The sequence below is a fragment of the Nothobranchius furzeri genome, chromosome 3 (assembly GCF_043380555.1).
Source record: "Nothobranchius furzeri strain GRZ-AD chromosome 3, NfurGRZ-RIMD1, whole genome shotgun sequence".
In the NCBI taxonomy this organism is placed as follows: domain Eukaryota; kingdom Metazoa; phylum Chordata; class Actinopteri; order Cyprinodontiformes; family Nothobranchiidae; genus Nothobranchius; species Nothobranchius furzeri.
This window is the reverse complement of record NC_091743.1, coordinates 66,450,468-66,467,117: the sequence shown is the minus strand read 5'-3', so window position 1 is coordinate 66,467,117 and position 16,650 is coordinate 66,450,468. Positions and strand designations below refer to the sequence as shown.

General features: G+C 39.6%; 1 protein-coding gene across 1 annotated transcript in view; it reads right to left on the bottom strand.

Moving 5' to 3' along the window:
• Positions 1 to 16,650, bottom strand: part of ca16b (carbonic anhydrase XVI b) — a 168,350-nt gene that overhangs the window by 77,719 nt on the left and 73,981 nt on the right. Inside the window, exon 3 of the mRNA XM_015958884.3 lies at positions 6,762 to 6,941. Coding sequence (XP_015814370.3) covers positions 6,762 to 6,941 — 180 coding nt within the window. The remainder of the gene's footprint in view (positions 1 to 6,761; positions 6,942 to 16,650) is intronic.

Here is a 16,650-nt window from a genome sequence, read left to right as displayed (position 1 = left end):
AGCATATACCTTCTGTAAACTCTTCTGCTGCCTCCATTCCTGCAGTTGTTCATATCTCCTGTAGCAGAATCTAGTTTACAATGAGGTCTGCAGCAGATTAAATTCATTTTAATTATCTAATCTATACAGAAACACAAGAAATTCAATCTGAACAAAGAAAGAACATTTCTCTCTAATACAAAGGATTTCTGTGTGAAGAGCAGTTGTTTGTGGAGGCGCCACATTAAAAATTGAACTTATCCACAGGAGCACCACCCACTTCTCTTCACTAAATGCAAAGTATTACTCTTCCACTGAACAGATTTGCAACTTGCTAACAGAATTGGTTTGTCACCAGAGTGCAACTAAAAAGGTTTCTATATGTGTTTGCTGCTGAAGAATTGATTTAGTCATTTAAGTCAACAAATTAACATATGCATGCTGCTCTGCAAAGAAGAAATTAAGAGAAAGGTACATGTTTTCAGCCAAATCAATTATTTTTCTTAAGTAATAAAATTAGATTTAACTGGGATCTTGTTTATACACTCAGTTATCTCTTTATAGTTTACAAATGTTCAAAATGAAAACAAGAATTAAAAAACATATTAGAACATGTTTGTTCTAAACTGAAGTAAAATGGTAGATTCTGTGAATAAACTCTATTCTACAATCTTGGCAGGTTTAGACGCATGCATCTCTTACATTACATAGCCTTCTACCCCTATTTCCTTCATTAGTTTCTGACGGAAAAACGTTTGGTTCAGAAACGCCTGACATATCTACGTCACACTGTCACTTAAAATGTATGGACATCTCGGCTCTTGATGGGGAAGGCTGTTGTTGGTTTAGCGTCCAGCAAACAGCAGAGAACTTTGACTTGTAGAAGTTAATTGTTAGCAGTTCCACAACACAGAACTTCTCCAGGGTTGTGTTATTTGTGGAGATAAAACATCAATGTTGCAAATCAAACAGTCAGTGGTAAGGTTGTGTTGCCATTAGCCAATCAAAGGTGAGATGTCAAAATATCAGAAAATCCTGTCGTCTGAAGCTACTTTGTCCTCCAGCTGAATTCTACATCCTTGAACAGGGGCATCCGAGTTTTCTTTCCCCAGAGTATGATTTACAAGGCACTTGTTCCTACTAGAGGCCTCTGCAAATGTATTAAAAATATGAGTAAATCTGACCTTTAAGTTAAGTAGGCAAAGTATTTTTAATATATGTCTGTGAAGGTTCTCAGTCATCCAGGTCATTGTAGTCTAAGGAGCTTGAAAGAAAAGCGTCTGGACTTCTTTAAGTTGCTTGAAGACGTTTCACCTCTCATCCGAGAGGCTTCTTCAGTTCTAAGGTCTAAGGTCCACCATTTGACCTTAGAACTGAAGAAGCCTCTCAGATGAGAGGTGAAACGTCTTCACGCAACTTAAAGAAGTCCAGACGCTTTTCCATCAAGCTCCTTAGACTATTTTTAATGTAGTTAGCATTAATCAGACAGAAAAATAGCAAAGTACTTCACACACACACACACACACACGCACGAATATACACATATACATATATACACACATACATATATATATACATATATACACACACACACACACACACACACACACACACATATATATATATATATATATATATATATATATATATATATATATATATATATATATATATAAAGATTATACAGGTGCTGGCCAGTAAATTAGAATATCATCAAAAGGTTGAAAATATTTCAGTAATTCCATTCAAAACGTGAAACTTGTACATTATATTCATGCAATGCACACAGACCAATGTATTTCCAATGTTCATTACATTTAAATTTGATATTCATAAGTGACAACTAATGAAAACTCCAAATTTGGTATCTCAAAAAATTAGAATATTCTGAAAAGGCTGAATATAGAAGACACCTGCTGCCACTCTAATCAGCTGATTTACTCAAAACACCTGCAAAGGCCTTTAAAAGGTCCCTCAGTCTTGTTTTGAAGGCACCACAATCATGGGGAAGACTTCTGACTTAACAGCTGTCCAAAAGACAATCATTGACACCTTGCACAAGGAGGGCAAGACACAAAAGGTGATTGCTAAAGAAGCTGGCTGTTCGCAGAGCTCTGTGTCCAAGCACATTAACAGACAGGCGAAGGGACGGAAAAAATGTGGTAGAAAAAAGTGTACAAGCTCTAGGGATAACCGCACCCTGCAGAGAATTGTGACGACAAACCCATTCAAAAATGTGGGGGAGATCCACAAAGAGTGGACTGCAGCTGGAGTCGGCGCTTCAAGAACCACCACGAGGAGACTCATGAAAGACATGGGATTCAGGTGTCGCATTCCGTGTGTCAAGCCACTCTTGAACATGAAACAGCGCAAGAAGCGTCTCGCCTGGGCCAAGGACAAAAAGGACTGGACTGATGCTGAGTGGTCCAAAGTTATGTTTTCTGATGAAAGCAAGTTCTGCATTTCCTTTGGAAATCAAGGACCCAGAGTCTGGAGGAAGAGCGGAGAAGCACAGAATCCACGTTGCATGAGGTCCAGTGTAAAGTTTCCACCGTCAGTGATGGTGTGGGGTGCCATGTCATCTGCCGGTGTTGGCCCACTCTGTTTCCTGAGGTCCAGGGTCAATGCAGCCGTCTACCAGGAAGTTTTAGAGCACTTCATGCTTCCTGCTGCTGACCAACTTTATGGGGATGCAGACTTCACCTTTCAACAGGACTTGGCACCTGCACACAGTGCCAAAACCACCAGCACCTGGTTCAAGGACCATGGTATCCCTGTCCTTGATTGGCCAGCAAACTCGCCTGACCTTAACCCCATAGAAAATCTATGGGGTATTGTGAAGCGGAGGATGCAATACGCTAGACCCAACAATGCAGAGGAGCTGAAGACGACTATCAGAGCAACCTGGGCTCTCATAACACCTGAGCAGTGCCACAGACTGATCGAGTCCATGCCACGCCGCATTACTGCAGTTATTGAGGCAAAAGGAGCCCCGACTAAGTATTGAGTGCTATACATGCACATTCTTTTCATGTTCATTCTTTTCAGTTGGCCAACATTAGAGAAACAAACATTTTTTCATTGGCCTTTAGAATATTCTAATTTTCTGAGATACCAGATTTGATGTTTTCATTGGTTGTCACCTATAAATATCAAAATTAAACGTAATAAACATCGGAAATACATTGGTCTGTGTGCATTGCATGAATATAATGTACAAGTTTCACGTTTTGAATGGAATTACTGAAATATTTTCAACCTTTTGATGATATTCTAATTTACTGGCCAGCACCTGTACAGATTCTATTTATAGTATTGGAAAGTATCGGTTATCAGTAAAACCAGAGATATTAGTTTCAATATCAGCCCAAATGCTGGTGAATCTCTAGCTGATTAATACATTACTATAACAAATTGTTACTTGGCGTGAACATAATGGTTCTCTGTTGAACCTTTAATCTAAGGATATGATGTTAAAACCTACAATGGAAGGAATAAGTATTTCACAGCATTTTCATCAGTAAGGGTTTTCTAAGAGCTTCTGACACCAAATTTCCACCACGTCAATATCAAGTATTTAATTCAAGCAGAGACATCTAAACAAATACGTCCACACATTGAGTTATGCGTAATAAAGTGAAAACACACAAGGGAAAAAATATCAAACACATGAAGATAACAAGGTGCAAAATGGCGTATAAACCCTGTCACCCATCAGTACTAATTGATTTCAGCTGGTTTAGTCCTAATTGATGGCCTATAAAGGCTTCTCATTACCTAGTAGGCACACAGGAACGTCTTCATGATGGGTAAAGGCAAAGAACTCTCCCATGAGCTTTGTAACCTTATCGTTAAAGCATACTGATGGCAATGGCTATTTCCAGAACTTTTAATGTTCCTGTGAGCACTGTGGAGCCTTCATCCAGAAATGGAAACAGCATCAGTTCACCATAAACCAATCACGATCAGGTTATCCACTTACGATTCCTGTCTGAGGAGTCCAAAGAATAATCAGGAGAGTTCTCCAAGAGCCAAGTACCACTCAGGCAGAACCTAAGGAAGACCGTGCATCAGCAGGTACTGTTGTTTCAGACTATAAGCAATGTACTGAACCGCCATGGCATCTATGCACGCTCACCACGCGTTCCACCATTGTGGAACAAAACACATGTTGAGGCTTGGGTAAGTATGTGAAACACCATTTAGAGTAGCCTGTGGATTACTGGCTGGATTACTGGATTACTTTATGGCAGCAGTAGATAAGGAGGTAGAGCGGGTTCTCCAGTAATGGGAAGGTTGTAGGTTCAATCCCGGCTCCGACCAGAGAATGGTGCTGTTGTGTCCTTGGGCAAGACACTTAACCCACCTTGCATGCTGATGGTGGTCAGAGGGACCGATGGCGCCTGTGCTCGGCAGCCTCACCTCCATCAGTGCACCCCAAGGCAGCTGTGGCTACATTGTAGCTCATCATCACCAGTGTGTGAATGGATGAATGACTGTGTTGTGAAGCACCTTGGGTGGTTGTAGAACCCGAAAAAGGTGCTTTACAAATACAGGCCATTTGCCATTTACTAGGAGACTATAGAATGGGCAGATGAAAGCAAAATTCACTGAATAGACTACATGTTTACTTAGATGTTATGATTTCTTTGTTTGAATTCAATAATTATGTGCTTGATGGCAACATCTGGAGCAAATTTTGTGTCAATAGCCCACTTAGACATGCCCTTACTGATAAAAATGCTGATGTGTCGTCTACCTGTTTGCCTGTAGTCAATTAGGAATCATTAACATGCCTAAAACCACATGTGGTGATAAAAACACCACAGGTTTTTACAGGCAGACAGAAATAATGTCTAGAGCGGTATATTCTGAAGAAACGTTATTAAAAACGGAAACCACCCACCTGTAAAATAAACAGACAAAGATAAGTCCCTCCCCTTCATACAAACTGCTACTTTCACCATGAACAGCCTTATTTTCACCAAGCACTGATGTGAATTTGCTACATTTTAAGTTGACCTTTAATAATTGCCTTTGCCAGGGAGTATTCTGTGGTGATGTGACTCCACTTTCCCTGACTTTCACAGCACTTAGAGCTATTTAAATTCCCCTTCTAGTGCATGTGCCCAAAATTACACCAAGCCACATTCCTTCCAACTTTGTAAATAAGCAGCCCACAGCATTGCTCGGCTGCGTCAGTGGCCTTGGTTGTCATGGAGGCTAACAACTCTCATTATGATCAAACGCAAAAGATGACACTACTCTCAGAGAGAAACCGTACCAAAAGCAGACAGATCAATTAGGGTCAGGCTTTGCACACCAATGGTCCAGGGATTTGCTGAATTAAAGGGAAAAATGAGCAGTGATTTGAAATAGCAGCTAATTGAGTGAAATTCAAAATGTGTCCGTAAACAAGGCGCGTGAGCTGAATACAAAGGAGAGCAAAGGAGAGCAAAGGGGGAGGACAATGAATGCAATAGAAATAATAACTCGTTCACCCCTATGAGACTTGCACAGAGGACAACTGGACGTGTCGGTGTCTTGTCTGAATGAGTGTCTTTGTGTTTTCTGGTCCCCCAATGTTTTGTTAAAACAACCTAGTAATAAAAAAATAAAAATAAAAACAAAGCTGCAGTCCTGTGCTTTCATTAATTAAAGACCTCAATGTTCTAAATCATGCGTCTGAAAAAGTACGACACACTTCCAGGAATCGCGGGACACTTGACTCTTTAGAGTGTAGTCGGCATGCTTTTACCCTGAAACACCAGGGCGGTTTGTGCCATTTGAAGAAGAAGCGTTCTGTGCAACACATCAGCGTTTGGTCTGATTGAAAGATTCATTCTGATGTCCTGGATGAACGTCCTGTAACCCAGACACCAATCACTCTTTCATCCCTTCACTCATCCCTCCATCACGTCCCAAACACTTGTCACCTCATGGAGACCTCTGAGTGACTTATGGACAATGTTCATTACAAGTTTGTGTCACTTTCTTGACTTGTTTATATTGAACGACTTCACAGTGCCAGAGAAAAGAGCACGGTTTCAACAAATGTCTCCAAGTATTTCTACATTGCTGCTCAGATGCCCAGTTTTTTTTGTTTCTCTAAAATAGATGTTTTCTTCTTAGTTAAATATTACTGTGTTTTAATTAGCATTGTCACCTTCATAATAACCTGGAAAATAATCCCTTTAATATATTATAAGTGGGTTCTTCTATATGATTCTTTCTAGGAGAAGCTTGGTTATTCTACAGCTGTAAAATAAAGGCACTTTTGTACCACTGATATAAAATGTAAAATTCTTCATCATTTCAGGTAATTTAATATTTAAATGTCAGTTTGAAATGTTCTGTGATAATAAGGAATTTATGTGCCTGAATCAACAAGTAATGAAATAACTAACAGTAAGGGGTTGCATCAAAATGCAAACATATCCTCCAAATTATGTGTGTGCAGATTAACCAGTTTGAATTGATTAACAGACAAGCATAATGGAACTAGATCAATAGAGCAACTCCGTACCAGAGCCATTTTAGGATTAAATCTAAATCCACTGGTTTATCATGTCTTCATAATAAAATCTAATCCATTTAACACTTAGATTAAAGGTTTTTTTTTCCTTTCAGACGTCCACTTTTAAAGAAAAACAACAAAAAGTTAAAAAATAATGCACCTTCTCTGTACTCTTCTTCTGCTGCCCTTCCTGCAGTTTCAAGGCTGCATTTTCTCATTAGCGACACCTACTGGTTTAAAAGAAGATTAAAGCTCTCTTACGGACCTGTCTTTCCAGTGTTTTTCATGGTGGTCTGATTGGATGACTCGACATTGAACTTGTCCAGCACCAGCTCCTGGTACTCCTCCGAAACCAACGCTTGATCATCTACAATATCCACAGGTGATTGGTTCTTTGCAGCACACTCCGGGTATAAGGTTGCCCAGCCTCGAGGTCCATGGCTCCCTGCAGCAAACAAGGAAAGAACAGAAAACATGACATAAACTTCTAAATCTATCCTGCTTGAATTTAGAAACGCTGACAATAAAGATACTGCAAAAGCAGCGGCAGAAATTGTGATAAAGAGGAGGAAAATTCTTTTATATTCATTCAGCTGTTGTGCCCTTTTATTTCCCCAGCTGAGAAAACATGGGAACACAATGAAAATTCATCATCTGGATGCAGACAGCCCCTTTGTTAATGGTCCATAGAAGAAGAAAATCTCCACGTAAGGCATTTTCCAAACATGCCACCTGATGTTGGAACTAAGTTAACGTCCAGCTGTGCTCTTTTTTCTACTTATTTTAGAAAATTGAGTGTCAATTAAACTAACAGAAGACGCTAAGAATCCATGAGCCGTGTGTGTCGCAAACCAACTTCCTGTAGAATCCCTATTCACTCTCTGCTCTTTTAATCCTCTATCCCCTACAGTGGCACTTCTACAAAGGAATAATCCACAACCGACAGGGGTCCCCTTGATCTCTTCCCGGCTACAATTGGCCGATGCAACAACAAAAGCTGAAGGATCAGGGGAACAAGAAAGCATGCATGGATTTCAACTTTTCTGGGTTAACACAATATTCATGATCTCATTCCCTCCAGATATAGGACAACTTTGCTATGAGCTCATGAAAAAGATATGAGAGCTCTTCTTGACTAAAAAAACACAAATCAAGGGTGGCTTTATGTCTTGCTATGTATAAACACCTTGCAGCCAAACAGACCCAGCTCAGTTCTTTCAGAAAAAAAAAAAGACTACGTGAATCAGGATTATTTTTGAAACATGCGGCACAACAACCAGAGAACAACACACGCTGGGGTGTGCATACATACAGACGGCTGAGCAAACCCTAATATTCAGAGGAAAATTACGAATTCACTGGGGGAATTGATAAAGCAATTCCTCGGATCTGCCCACTGATCAAAAGTAGAAAGTCTGCAAAAAACAAAACTTGCAGAACACCAATTTGTGCAAAAAATAAAAAATTCACTCTTAAGCTGCGAACTGCGCTGAACGTTGCAATAAAGTTTAGCTGCATTTTGAGCTAATGAATGCATTGGCAGAGCTGGATTAACTGCGTCAGCCACGATTATAGATTTAATAATATGCCTGTACCAGTACAACCCCTATCTTTTATAACCGTTGGACTCAGCCCATTATGAATGAAACACTAATACTATGAGGTAATTGAAAGCAGCCTGCCAATCAGAAATACACAGAGGATTTACATAAAATAGAGCAAATGTTTACAAATTCCAGATTAAAAGTGCTATGTGCACAATAATTTCTATTAGGCCTTTGTTTACATATTTATTATTTTCCATTCCGTTTGATTTGTGCTTGCCAAGACGCTAGCCACAACCTAGCTCTGCACAATGTAAGCCCAGTTAACTGCCCCCAGCTCATTTATACAATGTTTTGACTCACACATGAAAGCTCTTAGAAGTAATATACTTATCAGCAATCAAAGAAATGACTCAGGGGTGTGTAATGCACTTGCTACTATGAGGTTAATCTCTTGTTGAATCAACAGATTCATCAAAATGGAAAAGAAAAATGTTAATCACCCAAAAACAGAAGCGACTCGGCCACCACAGCGCTGAGTCTCAAACCGGAGCAACGGGGGAAAAAAAAAAAAAAAACACAAACTCACAAAGAAAACTACAGCAGGATTCCATCGAGGATCCCTGCCTACAGCCAATAATACATCTACTTTATTTAGTGTAAAACCACAAAAAATGTGCTAACATTTGCTTTCATTGCCCATTTTTCAGCTGTTCTACAACCTATTCCATGCTCCATCTGAGCAGTATTTTATTGAAAACTAAAATAAAGTAATAATATTTATCTGCCAATTGGAACTTGGTGGCATAGACAGAGTTGACGCTTCTCAGGACTGTATTTTAATGCCATTTTTACAGAGGAGATTAAAGGCCCCTAAAAAGTAAAAAAATTCTGACTTTAATCTCAGAATTTTGACTTTTTGACCTCTGAAGAAAAAAGTCAAAATTCAGAGATTCAAGTCAGAATTACTTTTCTTTTCACGTGTTGAATGTGCTAAAGCGTTTTAAAGCCATTAAAAACATTCCCTTGTCAGTTTTAAATCGAATGGTTATTTGCATGAAAATCAGTGGCTCGTTAGAGGTGTCAAATCTACTCAATTCAATTCAGCTTATTTATATAGTGCCAGGAGTCGTCTCAAGGCACTTCACAAAGTATTCCAACTGAACCTACTTATCAGTGCATTTCAATTAGTTAAAGTTTCCTAAGTGAAGCCGGGCGTACACTGTGCGACTTTTTCACTTTTTTGAGCTGATTTTCCACTCGTGTGAGAATCCACGAGATCGGGGCGAGTTTTGCGCTGAGCGTCGTGTAGTGTACAGGGGGTTACGAGAGGCGATTAACACCACGTGACCAGCTACCGATCAGCAATCGTGAGCTCGCACAAACTTCTGGCGTGTTAAATATTTTGCTCGTCCCTCGTGAGGGTATCGCACTGTTGAAGCGGCGCTGGGAGCAGCTGCGACCCAAAATGTATCAGAACCGCTCACGGCGCATGCACAATCCTGCATCAACACCGCTCCCCGCTATTTCCCTAATAACACACGCTGTTCGTTTTAATTTCTACACATTTTTTTTAACTCACAAAGATTGTCAAGAAAGCGTGTTTGTCGTGTTCATGTCAAATTAAACTGATCACAAAACACAGATTTACTTTCTTTATTTCGTTTTCCTCATCCAACCCCCATAAATCCCTGTGTGTCCTCCTGCAGCACTCCCGAAGGACAACAGGCAAAACAAGACAAAAAAGTCTGACGTGTTGAGTAAAAACTGCTATTTTTAGCATATTTTTAGTCCGACGTGTTGCTACCAGACGTACAGTGTGAGCAGTCAGATCGCATCCGAGAACTGGGTCGTGCAGTGTGAGCACATGACTCGTGAGATCTGCCCTGCAAGGAAGTCGTACAGTTTGAGCTGAAGCTGAGTGCTACGAGTGAAAAAGTCGTACAGTGTATATATACATATACATACATATACATACATATATATAATATATACATATATAATACATATATAATAAAAAAAAACATTTGAAGGTTTACAAGTTAACACAAGTAAACACACAACTTATACAATTCAAAAATGGGTACAGGCAGAAGCATAAGCTTATAACTCCATCACGCTTGGCTCACTCTCATTCCTAATTAATTAGCAGAATGCAGCGCTTCTGTTGCAGAAGAAGGAACATTTGATTGTATAGCGCCTCTCAAGATAAAAATCAAGAGATGCTTCACAAGGAAATTTTCAAATGTAAAATATAGAAGTTTCTTTACATTTATGCAAATTGAACAATAAATTACAAAATTGAAAACAGAGTAAACATTTTATAAAACAATGTTCACATTATCTGTTATTACACATCCATTCTCTTCATTGACAACTCAAAGGTCTCTAAATTATTGCTGCATTAACCACAAATACATTTTTACTGGTTGGAGTGCGGCTGCATTGGTCCTAACTAGCCATTAGCTTGTCAATCCTTTTATATTTTTTGAAATTGCGGCAGGTTGGGAAGCTTTCTACAAGAAAACATTTCTAAATTCCCAAACATCTCAAGACTTTCAGGTTTCCTGTGTGGCATGTTCATTTAGCGCCTAACAAAATGTCGGTAATAGAAGAACTATGTTACATAAGATAAATCTTTCAAGAGCATGTCACTACGCATTTATTACTGTTGCAAGCATTACGTGACAACACAGCAGCCTTCAGAGTGATGGTTGAGAGGGAGTGAGAGGCTGTGCAAGCTGCACCTCCCAGAGACGTAAAAATTAGGCTTTCTTATAAACAAACCCTGTTAGGTCACACACTGGAAGAAACAGGAGCAGAGCGGACTGCTTGCTGTCGAGAGCCTGTAATCTGCAGAAATGATGATGATTCCCCTCCTCTGGCGAAGATCCGACACCCACTTCCCCTCTGTGCACGAAAGCACACCTTCGGCTTGGGTGTTCTGCAACGCAGAAAATTTTACAAGCCAGCTGGGTCCCCTGCTCAGACCTGATAAGGTCAATATGCTGATATTTCAAGTGAGAAACGTTTCTAAGCGACATCTTGATTCTGGAGCACGGCGAGAAAAAATTGTGTTGCATCTCTTAGAGATGAATCTATTAGAGGACCTAAAATTACACAAGGTAATGACAACATCAGGAGAAACTCTAGGCATGCCTTAATACAGGAAGGTTCATTTGAGCAAACTTTAAAGATTTAACACGTCTAAAGGTCAAAGTTCTTCAAGGTAGAAAATTAGAAGACAGCACACGGCCATACAGACTGGGAAACGAGCAACATCCTGTGAAAATATATTTCCCCCAAAAATACACTGCAGCTCAGATAAAAAACCTATTTTTAATGTTTATTTACCAGGATGTTGTTTATCGCTCAAAACACAAATATGTATGAAAGAAAAAGCATGACTTAGTTTTTGTTTCTTTGAATGTGGCAGAAACAAAACATGGAGCTCATGCTGGAACAGAGCTGACGACATATTCGTACAATTCTAGGAAGTATTAGAGAAAAAGCAGAAACACCTGGCTTGTATCACATCTGTTTTTCTCAGAAAACACCTTTTCTCTTAGTAGTCTGAGGTGCAATGCCTCCCGCTGCTTTGAGCACTGCTCCTCTAACTGACAAAAAGTGGAACATGCAGGTATCAATATTAATAAAATGACTCAACGTTCTTTTTGCAGTGGATTCCTTTCACTCTTACTTCTGTTTAAACATCTTTTAAATCTTTGGAAGAACTGAAAAAAACCCTTTAAATTTCAATTTATTATGTTAAACCACCATCTATTAGTGGTCCAGATTAGTGAACACAAATAAATAAGGAATAAAACTTTAATAACCGAATAAATCCATGTTTTAGTGAGCTGAACCAACAAGAATGTTTCTTAGATCTTGGCCAAGGTCACTGCCTCAGAAACAGAATGAGATCACCGCAGTTTGTGTAAAAAAACAAATAAAAAAAACTACTGGGATAAATTTCATGAAGCCTGGGAGGAGAGCGGAACAAAAGAAAGGAGGAAACCATTAAGGTTCGGTGCCGATCTGAGGAGCATTGTTTCAAACTGCAAAACGGAGCGCTGGCCAAGGAGCAGGATTCCCTCGGAGTGCCCCTCCAGTTCAAAGTGTAATGAAGTGTGTGTGTGTGTGTGTGTGTGTGTGTGTGTGTGTGTGTGTGTGTGTGTGTGTGTGTGTGTGTGTGTGTGTGTGTGTGTGTGTGTGTGTGGTGGGGGGGGGGGGGGGGTAATCTTTTGCTAAATTTCCATTCAAACACAAATTACATCCCACTTCCTGCTGGAGGGATATTTCTGCCTTTTAAGAACAGAGAAGGAGGAGCAGCCCTAAAATCAGATAAGTGAGGGTTGCGCAGCAGTCGATTAATCTGTCTCATTGCCATTCATCAGAATCAGACTGTAATTCTAGTGGTGAAGCCCTCCCCACTGAAGCCACAACACTTTACAAGGCTGATGTGGAGACATTTAAACTAATTACTTATTCCATTTTTTTTTATTTGAAACATTACAAACTGCAATCAGTCTTAATCGGCACAAGGCTCTGCTGGAAGGGTTCATTCAGCAGGTCATTCACTCATCGTGGTGAAAAACGGTTCAGATTCTCTAAATTATTAGAGGAAAAACACGATGCAGAGAGGCAGAGTATACACCTCAGGAAATAACTGTCAATGCATCTGAGGTGGGTTTCAGTGTAAACCTTAAGAACATTCAAAATATGAATAAGGTCTGAACAGCCTTAGTTTGGAGAAACAGATTAGTTCTGATCAGGAAATGCTTTGTACTCGTTTTAATCTGGGACGGTAAAGTTTTGCATCCTCCGGTGGTTGACCCTGATCCTGGACTGGTTTTCTCTAACTTTGTCAGAACCTGCAGTCATCATCATTTAATCAATTTCCCTCTGGGATTAATAAATATTTTTGAATTGAATTAGCAGCAGAGCTACGACATTAACTAGCCCAAATGTGTCCACATGACTGAACTGTTCAGTCCCTCATCATCAATGATGCCATTTGCTCTTTTTCCTCTCCTTTATGGGTGCTCAATCTTTTCTATTTTCAACAGCCATGGTAACCTGTTGCCTGTAGTAAAAGGCTAAAGCTACACAAACATTATCCGATAGCATCGCGTCTGCCTTACTCTCGTGTGGCTCTATTCCAGCCACCGACTGACATAAAAAATAATTTCTATAATTTATAAAATATTTTTCAATAATTATAGATATCGATCAATATTTTTTTATCAATATGTTTTTTTCTATATTGTCCAGTCCAATGATCAGCTGTTCTTTCTGTAAACGTTTCTATTGGCCCGTTCTCATTTGTCGATTGAAGACAAGTTATTTTTAAATACATACTGCTATTGTTTTATCATCCAGCCATAGCCGACAGGAAATACACTGATAATCTTTTAGACCGATAATCTGGCAATCTGATCATACAAACTGGAACTCCGATACTACAGAAGTGAAGATGAGCGTCCTGCCTCACTAGCCCCCATTTTCTTGGACAACTCCCCAGTGAAGACTGTCACATCCGCCCTCCTCCTGGGAACCATCATCTCCCAGGACCTAAAGTGGGAGCTAAGGATCAGCTGCCTCACCAAAAAGGAAAGAATAACACAGCAGATGATGTACTTCCTGCAGCAGCTGATGGTGCATTTCTACTCATCCATCATCAAACCCATCCTCACTGCTTCCATCATGGTCTGGTATGCTGCAGCCGTGGCCAAAGACAAAGGGAGACTGCAGAAGGTCATTGCTTCTGCTGAGAGGGTGATTGGCTGCAATCTGCCCTCTCTCTACGATCTGTACACCTCCAGGACCTTGAGGTGGGCCAGAAAGATTGCTGCTGACCCCTCCCATCCTGGAAATAAACTTTAAGAGCGGCGCCCCGCTAGCTGGAGGCTACGGTCCATCAAAAACAGCACCTCATGTCACAAGAACAGTTTCCTTAAATCACATGAGAACCCCCTGCAGCGTGCATAATTGTAATCAGGTGCTCTACTTTACTGTTGTACATTTGCATATTTTGCACATCTATTTAGGATATTTGCATATTTTATGTAAGTGGCAGCTGGATGAGCTCTGAATTATATAAACTTAGTAATAAACAGCCAATTGGCTGTAGGGTTTTATTTAACTCTTAAGAGTCCAATGTCCAGTTTAAATAGACACTAAACAATAGCTTGTCCAAAAATAAATATTCTAATGAAAAAACACCGGAGTTTCTCTATTTTTGTTTCATTAATCTAAAGCCTAGATGCATTTTTTATCAGCCCAAACAACTTGGAAGTCGGGTTGAGGAGTGTTAAGCTCGAGCAGCCATTCTTCTGAGAAGCAAATTATGTTGCATTCCACAAAATCCCACCTTGCCCTTGTCAGCAAACCACGATCTTCCATCTTTTTTTTCCCAGAACTCGCACATTACCAATGACGATTGAGGTAAATCCTTAAAAATAATTTTATACTCTGGTTTGGTAACTAATCAAATGAGATGTTTGAAAGTGCTAATACCAAGACACGAAAGCTATCCAGGGAAAAAGAACAGTAAAAATCCACATCAAAAGAATCAGCAAGAAATTTAATTGTTTTCAACAAAACACACAAAATAACTAGAGCTATTCAATTCACTGGTGAACTTAATGACTTTAATCTGTAATTGAATCAAACGTGTGACTCACAATATGGCTCTACTTCAGTGACATCTCCTGCAAGAGAAGCTATTAGCGGCCATTGTGGAGCTAAACTTGTTCTATATATTTGAATTAGTTGGAAAGAGTTGTTGATAAGAATTTTAAAAAAGTCTAGTCTAAGTATATTTTTACCATAAAATATAAAAAAACGTAAATAAACAAGTCTTATGGTCCAAAACAGCTGCTCAGCTGTTTACAACAGAAAGCAGCAGCCTCTAAAGTACAAAAAAAACGTGAGTGACAAGCGGCTCATTTATGCAGCCGCGTGTCCTTGACAGATTCACACAACGCTGCATCTGTAAATGCATATTGCATGCAAAAGTTCCTCACATATGAATTTTAATACTATAGAAATCACATTGTCGCAAAGCAATTCAGCAAAAGCTAGAGCAATCTAGAAACAATCATACAGCCATCACTACAAAACAAAACAGTCGACGTTAAAACCGTATGGATTATTGAAGACTTAATTCTTCAATCTCTGCTTGTTTTTATATTTATCCTTTCTCTTTTTCCACACACTACCAAGGTTGTGTTTTTACTAGCCTGGAGAGAATTTCTGCTTTGTTCATAAAGGATATTCACACGTACATCAATTCACAACTTCTGAATAACAACGCATCACCTCTACGACAGGACTCGGAGGAAATTTAATCAAGTGTTCATCAAAGTATAATAAATACCAGAGGTAGGATGAATGATGTTTCCAAAGTTATGTGTTAAATTTTGTTATTCCGACGTGCTTGAGGCTTTACTCTGAGTGATGTGACACCACTGTCTGCAATCGACTAGTTTTAAATAAAACAGGCACATGTTTCTTTCAATCTGGCACTTTCAGTTCCAGACGTCATCCCATTAACCTTGGGATAAACAGCCATGCCTGCGCTTCCATGGCAATGCTGACAGAATGGCAATTGCCTTGTCATTTCCGTTTTGTCCCTCGCGGTGAAGGCATGCATGCTGTATGCCGGCTGGCAGACCTCCCAGAATTGGCACAGTAGCACTTGCAAAAATCCACACTGATCAGTCCATATGTATGAGCAGCACTGACAGCAAAACATGGCCGGCAGATAGAAGGAGTGCTGCCACAAAGAAGGGTCACACAATTTGTGTAGATGGAACAGTGGTAAGAAGATTAAAGTCATGTGCATGCTGCAGAATAACATCAGCCAATGAAGGAGCGTAGGATAACATTTTGAAGAACAATCCTGCTGTCAGTTTCAATATGCTGATAGCACTCCAGATGGTGGAAACAGGCGCAGTGCAACACAGGGTAGCATCAATTGTTCAAGTTAGACAAGTGATTAGCTCAAAACCTCCTCGTATGATGTTAGGGCAAACCTAAGCAGAAGGCTTATTTGGTCTTTATTCCTTAGGATCAGATTTCATTTTAGTTTGTGTTTTTGTTTCATCTGGTCACACAAAAAGACGGATGCGGTTACAGTGGATTAAAAAAGGAAAGTGGTTTTCCTCAAATCAACTGCACAAAGCTACGAAAGATTACAGGACTCGAAATAAATAAAACTTGTACTTCTTATTGAAAACAAAGTTTAGCAAAAGGTTAAACAAAACAAAAACCTGAGTTCTAAACTCAACTATGAGCTTTAACCTCCCAGATGGGACAATGTTGTCAAGGTTTGTTGCACAAAACTAAAGAAAAACAGTCACTCTGGTAAACCATCAATATGAAAGCACAGATCTGGTTAAAATGTGTCGTCTTCTTTTTCTTTTTATAAATGACAATCTACCAAGTGTACTCTGAAGTTGTTTGACATCTTGTTTGGCACCCATGAGGATTAGTTATTGCAAGACATTTTCACAAACCTTCACAATTTTGCCAGACTGACAGAGGTCAGAAACCCCTGTTGCAAAAAAAAAAAAAAAAAGAGAAAAAAAGTCTCTATATGCACAC